Here is an 8,864-nt window from a genome sequence, read left to right as displayed (position 1 = left end):
CCACCTGGACAAAGCACGAATTCTTCTAAAAAAAGGACAAAGCACAAATCACTGCGCAGCTCGATCGGACGGGTGAAAAAGTGAATGAGACCAATTAGTTTCTCATTCGAATGAGTTTTAGCAAAGCCGAAATTTATATATGAATGCACGATAGTAAACGCATAAACAAGAATATCTATCGACGAGTGCCAAATGGACAACGTATATCAACGTAGCCACCACTAGAATTGTTATCATAGAGCAGGAAGAGCAAAGAAAGAAAATGGAACAATTTACCGAAAAAGGAAAATGGAATAATTTAGAAGCAGTAGCGTGTAGCCTCTGCCAATGAACGTTCGTCGGTCGGTCCAAGCATACGACTCGCATATCCATCCAACCCACAACCGTTCAACCGCGATGACCCATTTCTTTCTTCTTGACTTTCTGGTTGTAGTGTCATGTCATACGCACATTTCAGCGTCCGGCCAAGCCCACGAAGTGACACAAGGAGAAGTGAAAACTCGACGCCTGATTGCCAGTCTCTTTTGGCCGCTGGTTGATTTTTCTCTCTGTATCGATCCATCAGATGCGTGGTAACTGGAGTAAATCCCGGGGGTGGATTCCACTTCCATCTGTCCAAATCATGTGGGTGGCCGGAGATATGTAGGCTGTGACTAGTCTCAGGCCGATCGAGTCAATTGCCCTGTACACGCGTGAATGCGTAATTGTATCTGAGGTTGGTACAGCACTACTGTACATACATACAGGAACGAAACAATGAATAAAGTGTTAAGAGCAACTTTAATGAGGCGACCCATTTTGTCCGTTTGGATTATCCGGACATAAAAGCTGGCCCAACGGGCGACCCAAACGGACATCCGTGTCCGCCTGCTGTCCGTTTGTCCTCCACCCCGACCTAAATTAAACGCAAAAATGGGCCACGAATGGGTCCGCGGCGGACAAAACGAGCGCTCTGGTCGTCCGCTCTCGTCCGCTGCTGCCCTCTCGTGTCCGCCCCTTGATCAACGTATCAATGACACAGCACGGGCCGCTTGACCGGAAACTGCAGCGAGATTCCCACCCAGCCGAGCGCCGCCACGAGCTGCCGTCCTTGACGGCGAGGGCTCCGCCTCCTCCGTCATCCTCGCCGGCGAGGTCTCCGTCGTCCCCGTCACGAGCTCCGGTCGCCGTGGAGCTCCTGCACTGCATCGAGCGGCCCGTCTGGCCGCCTCCGCCCGCCGCGCGCCCTGCAGCTCGCCGCGGCCACTCGCCCCGCAGCTCGCCGCGGCTGCTCGCCCCGCCCACCATGCTAGCCTCGCAGCTCCCCGCCCGCGTCGCCGCTCGCCGCGCCACCTCGTCCACGCCCGCCGCGCGCCTGCTCGCCCAGCTCACCGTTGAGGCCACCGGCGCAGGCTGCCGCGGTGCTCGCTGTCGCGCTTGAAGGCCGGGGCTGGGGCTGCTGCGGCGGTCGAGCACGGACGTCGGCCATGGCGGAGCAATTCCTCTGCGTCAGATCCGGTGAGGAAGAAGAAGGGAGGAGGAGGGGGGCGAGCCCGCGCCCTGGGGCCGGCGGCGGCGCTGGGCCGGGGCACTGCCCGTCATCCGGCTCGCTTGGTGGTGCTGCTGCTGTGCGCTTGGCTGCCCGCTTTGGTCTTTTCTGCGTTGGATGCATGGCGTGTCCGTCCCAAGTCCGCTAGGCGGACAAATGACCTATATGAATGAAAAACGGACAAAATTCATGTTTGTTTGGGTCTCAGCGTTGGAGTTGCTCTAACTGTAGGAATAATACGCATGCTGCCACTACGGGGACATGAGCCAGTGGAGGCAGCAGTCACCACTTGGTGCTGGAGTTGGATCCCCGGCGGCAGTTTCCCCATGATCTCGACGGCAACCATGCACTGCACGAGGAAGAAATTTTTGAGAAATAGTAGTCCGTCCGGTGGGCAATCGCTCTCCGTCGGCGTCGGGTGCCGTCCCCGGAAGCAGCATCCTTCTTTCCACTCGCCCGTGGTGCGCCGATAATGCTACACTTACAGGCCGCTGCTACGGACCAAGCGATACGTGCTGATGTGGAAACGTCCACGTCATCCCCACAGCCCACCCCTCTCGAGCAGAAAACAGCAGAAAAATTACTCGCGCACAACAGCCAGACCGTCCGCCTTCTTCTACCTCGAAAGAAAAGAACAGCCTGCCGCCTCCTCGTTTTCCAGACGGGCCGCTCGGATTTCCTCGCTCCACATTGAACAGATGGCCGCTGGAATTCTAGGTCAGGCGGCGTCGTTGTCGCAGCAGGTCGCAGCCTAAACTGCTGTCGTGGCAGCCGGTCACCGTCGAAGCTTGAGGACTGGAGGAGGTGAGGTTCTTGCCCCAACATTGTTCAATCTTTGCATCTTCCATCTAACTTTTCTCGATCAGATTACGATTGATTTTTTTCGTTTCAACAGCTGCTGTCGTCGCAGCTGCTCACCGTCAAAGCTTCGACAACGTGGACGACGCTGGGGATGGAGCTCTTGTGTGCCTGGGCGAGCTCGGGGACTAGAGGAGGTGAGGGTTTTGCCCCAATATTTCGTTATGTTCAATATCTGCACCTTTTATCTAGCTTTTCTTGACCGTGCGGTCGATGTTACTGTATGTTGATCGATTCTTATATTCCTTTCTTCTCTCTGAATCTACATGCCTCTGAATCTACAAGCTTCTGAATCTACAAGCTTTTGAATCTACATGCCTCTGAATCTGCATGCCTCTGAATCTACAATATGTTACCATCCCCTATCAATTTAGTTATATTGCCTTTGAACAATAATAATGTTTAAAGTTTTCTTGATTTATAGAATGGATGATGGAACTGGTGGTGTTCAAGAATCAAGTGACATGTCGATTTCAAACGATGATGACACTAATAAGCAACGGAATGAAAGCAATGTGGAACTTGAACATGACCTTGGTGAAGCTCAACCAGATGCCTTACTTGGAGACCCTAAATTGGGGATGACCTTTGATACTGAGAATGAGGTGCGAGAGTACTACAACAACTACGCTAAAGCAAAGGGCTTTGGTGTGACAAGAAGAAGCTCAAACAATGATGATAATGGACAGCTGAAGTATCTTACACTTTCGTGCTCTCGGCATGGTAAGACTCAGTCCAGATCAAGAAATATGTTGAAACCAAATCCAACAACCGGGTTAGGATGTAAAGCTAAAATCAATATTACCCGTGGTCCTGATGGGAAGTTTCATCTTTCAACTGTCATTTTAGATCATAATCATACATTAAGTCCACACAAGTCTCGGTTATTCAGATGCAACCAAAAGTTAGACTTCCATGTGAAGCGAAGGCTTGAGCTGAATGACCGGGCTGGAATTCGAGTAAACAAGAATTTCAATTCTTTTGTTGTGGAAGCAAATGGTCATGAGAACCTAACTTTTGGTGAGAAGAATGCTCGCAATTTTCTAGAGAAAACAAGAAGGTTGAAACTTGGCAGAGGTGATGCTGAAGCAGTTAGTGATTATTTTGTCAAGATGCAATCTGACAACCCAATTTTTTTCAGTGTCATGGACCTTGATGATGAATCTCGACTAAGGAATGTCTTTTGGGCTGATGCAAGAAGTAGAGCAGTGTATGACTCTTTTCATGACGTCGTTAGTTTTGACACAACATATTTGACGAACAAATATGATATGCCTTTTGCTTGTTTTGTCGGAGTGAATCATCATGGACAATCAGTTTTGCTTGGATGTGCTCTATTATCAAATGAAGATACTGAAACATTTGTTTGGTTATTTCAAGCATGGCTCACATGTATGTCAAATCTCCATCCAAAAGCTATTGTAACCGATCAAGCAAAAGCAATTCAGAATGGTGTGGAAAGAGTTTTTCCAGAATCTCGATATAGATGGTGTTTGTGGCATATAATGAAGAAGATACCCGAGAAGTTTGGTGGATATGATGAGTATGATCACATTAAGGCTGCTATTGGCAAGGCAGTTTATGATTCATTAACAATTACAGAGTTTGAAGTTGCTTGGATGCATATGCTTGAGAAGTATGATCTTGATGATAACGAATGGCTTAAAGGGCTTTACCGCCATAGGCACTGATGGGTTCCAGCATTTGTGAAAGATGCCTTTTGGGCAGGTATGTCTACTACACAACGTAGTGAGAGTATGAATGCCTTCTTCGATGGGTATGTTAATGCAAAAACTACATTGAAGCATTTTGTTAGCCAATATGAGAATGCTCTTCTTGATAAAGTTGAGAAGGAGAATATTGCTGATTTCAACTCTTTCAATTCAACCATACCTTGCATCACACACTTTGATATCGAGAAGCAATTTCAATCAATCTATACAAATTCGAAGTTCAAAGAATTTCAAGAAGAGCTAACACACAAGATGTATTGTGATCGGAAGTTAATAGAAAAAAAAGGGGCAATGGAAACATATGAAATAACTGAGGATGTGCTGATTGACAAAGAAAAAGGGTGGAGAAAAGATATTGTGTACCATGTACAATTCAGTGAGGAAGAGTTTGAAGTTAAGTGTTCATGTCGCCACTTTGAGTTCAGGGGGATTCTCTGTAGGCATGTGTTATATGTGCTCACTCACAAGAAAATCAAGGAGGTTCCTCCATAATACATTCTTGATCGGTGGAGAAAAAATGTGAAAAGAAAACATAACTTCATCAGATGCACATATGGCGGCATGGAAGATACTCCAGTTGCAAATCGTTTTGATAGATTATGCAACAGTTTCTACCCAGTTGCAGAGATAGGCGCCATGTCAGATGATTCATGCAATTCATTGGTTGAAGATCTCTGCACCTTGAAAATTAAGTACTCTAGCAACTCAAGTTCTGAAAATAATAAGGATCAGGTTAGTGCACCAAAAGATCAATTGCAGGAAGAGGCGCCTTCTGATGGGAAGACAACAAGTAAAACTATACTAAGTCCAATAGCTGTTAGATGTGCTGGACGTCCTCCTTCATAGAGAAAAGAATTCAAGGTTGATAAGCTTATTCGTCAAGCAAATGAAAAGAAGAAGAAAGCTGAACTAAGGGAGAAGAAAAAGGCTGCACAAGAAGAGAAGAAGGCTGCACAAAAGGAAGCTGAACAAAAGGTATTCTCCCTATATTATGTTTTTATTCTGTGAAAATAATAACCCAAACTTGTGCGTGTTTTCTTACTAAGTATTTATTTCAGGCTCGCTCCATGAATTTGAAAAAGAAAATGTCCAATAAAAAAAGGAAATCATCACAGGATGATATTCTAGAACAAGATGTTGTGGAACAAGATGGCCAAACTTGTAGTAGCATGGCTGAGGTATGCTTATTTCTCACATTTTTATTTCTAGTAAACTCTTAAACATCCATGTAAATTTATCACTTTCTTTGGAGCAGAAATCATTTGACTTGGGCATTACCAATGGCGACATAAATCCACCCCAAGGATCAATTACAATATCACTGGGAGGTTCATCGACAATGGTTATGCCCCAAATTCTCGGAGAATATACAAGTATGCTGTTTCAAGTTCAGCAAGGGTTGACTGTAGCGCCTAATTCTGCAGCATTACACTTCGATGAAAATTAAGGGCTCGACGATATGATGGACCAGAGTTTGGACATGGTTTACGTAGTTTGAAGATGTTGAATGCAATATTTTGTATGAACTTGTCAACTTTAATGTAATACCTGATACCTGATAGGCACCAGGGCACTAGAAAAGTAGACGGATTTATGTTTTGTCATCTTGTTTCGGCCCAAGGGACTTGAATTTGTCTCTGTTATATGGTTCAAGTATTAGTTTATTCCACTTTCAGTTCCAGTTCAAATGATTAGGTGATTCTTTCATGTCGATCCTAGCAGAAACATCAGTAACAAATACTCTTTCAGTCTCAGTAACACAATGACAGAATGTAAGAGGCAAGAATATGATGAAACCCACTTTTGTATTGATCTCAGCCAAGTACATGAGTGCACGAACGTGCTAGTCAGTTGTGGCTAACTAAATCCCTGAATAGGGAGATATGTTTACAATGTACAACATCACGGAACAACAACAATATATAGGGATGTTTCCAACAGACATATTTCTTACTGAACTGCCTTGATTTTGTGCCCTTTTTGCATCAGCTGCTGGTGATGCTTACAGCTTTTGGATAATTCTGCTGGATCCTGAAGATGTTCACAGGGAGGGCACTAGCTGATGGTATGTTCAGAGAAGGATTGAGTCTGCACTTGTTTGCAGAGATGACATGTCCTGACAAGATATACACAGGCAACCATATGATAGTGTTGATGATGCAAGATTGAACAATGTATTGGCTTGTTTAGCTTCTGTTATCAGAATCTGCATCTTGTGTGGTACTTTTTCATCACGCATCTAACACAGCTCTGAATCTGTCAAGCAAAAAGTAACATCATCAGACAACCAAGGGACATGGGCAATTTCACACAACATGCAGGATATTTGCGATTTTAGTTGCTCGACCTGACAACAATGGAGGACCTCACCGTGGCACAATCCGGCCAAGAGTTCGCGCCGCCGCAGCCGACGACCAATAGCTCGCGCCGCCGTCGCCGGAGACCAAAGATCTCGCGCCGCAGCCGCCGGAGACCAAGAGCTCGCGAGCGCCGCCCGCGTACGACTTAGCGCGCTGACCCTCGCCATGTCACGCCGCCGCTGATCTTGGGGAACATCCTCTTCGCCGCCAGCAGTCGGCCGTCGCCGTCGCGTCGCCCGGGAGAGAAAAGGGATGAGCGGACGGTCTAGCTGTTGTGCGCGAGTAATTTTTCTGCTGTTTTCTGCTCAAGAGGGGTAGGCTGTGGGGATGACGTGGACGTTTCCACATCAACGCGTATCGCTTGGTCCGTAGCAGCGGCCCGTAAGTGTAGCATTATCGGTGGTGCGCCGCCACGTTGCCCGCGCATACATGCATGCATGGAGCCTGGAGGCGGGGCCGCCTGCGCGCGCCAGCCACAGGCCACACTGCGCCGCTGAGGATCTTTCGGAGCACGCGATTGGCGCGGCTGTTCCTGTTCGGTTCCGGCGTGTCCTACGTACTCGATCCTATCTTTCTTTCTTTTCCTTTTTCTGTTTTTTTAGAAACACTCGATCCTATCTTGGCATGGCATGGCATGGCAGTGCACTCACCAAACCACACTTCAGGCCGAGAAGAACAACTCTAGGAAAAGGACCAACAAAAGAGGGGAGCAACAGGTTGGCGGGAGCGAAAGTGCCTTTCTGCTCCCGAGCTCATTTGAGCTTGGTGAACAGTAAAATCAAAAAAAAAATAAAAAAAATTCAAAAAATTCTAAATTTTTTTTGGGAGAAATATTGACAAAAGTTCTAAGTACTTGCAAAAATTCATCATGAAATCACATTCCTGTAAAGCGTGGCAAAAAAAAAACAAATTAAGTGCTCCAAAATGCTTTTGAAAGTAGCTTTTTCAGAGTACTAATTTTGTTTTTTTTGCCACGCCTTCTAGAAATGTGATTTCATGGCGAATTTTTGTAAGCACTTAAAACTTTTGTCAATGTTTCTCCCAAAAAAAAATTAGATTTTTTTAAATTTTTTTGATTTAGTTTTGATTTTACTGTTCACCCAAACTCATTTGAGCTCGGGTGCAGAAACTCCGCGTCCTGGCGGGAGCTCCTTCTGAAGCCTGTCAACGATTACTTAGGGTGGGCTGAGAGCAGCAGCCGTCACGCGTGCACGCTCCTTTCGATTTTATTTTATTCGCACACATTTTCAGCTTTTTAAATGTTTTTTTTTCAAAAAAAATTGACTTTCTGGTTTTTCACTGGTCTTCCTTAGCTTTTGAATAATTTTTCTTTTTGATTTTTTTGCACTACGTCTTTTTCTACTTCCGTGAGAGGCACGGTCATGCCTCCCCAAAACCAAAAAAAAAATGTGTTTTCGTTTTTTCCGCCATAGACATGATTTTGCTGAGAGCCGTGCCTCTTGAAAACGAAAAATGTGTTTTTTTATTTCATAAGAGTTACGGTTTTGCTTTCATGAGAGCCACGGTCATGCTTTCACGAGAGGTCGTGCCTCTCAGAAAAAAACATGTTTTCTGTCTTTTTAGAAAAGAAAAAAATGAGACTAATCCAAGGGCTAACCCTCGTTGGCATTTCTTTATAGGAGAAACTCTATGAGCACCGCGCGTCCGTGCCGAGACTCGAACTCGGGTGGACTGGCAGCAACCTCAGCTGCCTAGCCAACGGGTCGACGCCCCGTCCTCACAAGAAGCATGATTTTGCTTTCACGGAAGGCATGGTTGTGTGCCTCTCGGAAACAGAAAAAATGTATTTTATGTTTTTTTTCCTTCCGCGAGAGGCATAATTTTGCTTCCGCAAGAGGCACGGTTGTGCTTTCACGAGAGGTACGACCATGCCTCTTTCGAAAAGAGAAAAAAAACATGCTCCCTGTTCAGTTTTTCCGTCTATTTTTTTCATGAAAAGAAAATCTTCAAAACCTGTCAACATGTGATCTAGTTTTAAAGATCTCGACGCGAAAAATCCAATAATGAAAACGGTTCAAGATTTGGCCACACGATTTAAGAGATAAAATGTTTTGAATAAATGGTTACGAAAAAAAGAAAAACTTCCATGTCGCGACAAGTGATGCGCATGCAGTGTGTCACGTGTGGCAACCTGAAAAGATGGGAGCGATCTTTGAAAGAAGTACTCGTTAATTAGTGATTTCGACAAAAGAGAGACAAGAACAAAACGAGGCCCATCCAGGTGGGCTGGGTCACACGGCATAGCACGCCGCCCCGCTCGGCCCAGTCCAATAAAAGCCCAGCTGCCGCCTCCGAGCCGACTAGAAACAAAACCCTCGTTTTTTCCCAGACGAAAAAAAGAAACAAACCCGTGTCCCTCACCTC

General features: G+C 45.9%; 1 protein-coding gene across 1 annotated transcript; it reads left to right on the top strand.

Moving 5' to 3' along the window:
• Positions 1-2,967: 2,967 nt before the first annotated feature.
• On the top strand, positions 2,968-4,611 carry LOC119272846 (protein FAR1-RELATED SEQUENCE 4-like). The gene is made up of 2 exons (XM_037554217.1): positions 2,968-3,782; positions 4,497-4,611. Exons 1-2 carry the CDS (start codon positions 2,968-2,970, stop codon positions 4,609-4,611), a joined length of 930 nt encoding a protein of 309 aa, XP_037410114.1.
• Positions 4,612-8,864: the final 4,253 nt, after the last annotated feature.

The sequence above is a fragment of the Triticum dicoccoides genome, chromosome 3A (genome assembly GCF_002162155.2).
Source record: "Triticum dicoccoides isolate Atlit2015 ecotype Zavitan chromosome 3A, WEW_v2.0, whole genome shotgun sequence".
In the NCBI taxonomy this organism is placed as follows: Eukaryota; Viridiplantae; Streptophyta; class Magnoliopsida; order Poales; family Poaceae; genus Triticum; species Triticum dicoccoides.
Note: the sequence above shows the minus strand (reverse complement) of the source record. Positions and strands in the feature narration are given on the sequence as shown.

What these genes read in the sequence shown, in the direction of transcription:
- LOC119272846 (XM_037554217.1), top strand. Translation starts at nt 2,968, where the DNA reads ATGACCTTTGATACTGAGAATGAGGTGCGAGAGTACTACAACAACTAC. An exon ending in CAAGCATGGCTCACATGTAT is followed by an intron (nt 3,783 to 4,496) that starts GTCAAATCTCCA and finishes TGTACAATTCAG; the next exon opens with TGAGGAAGAGTTTGAAGTTA.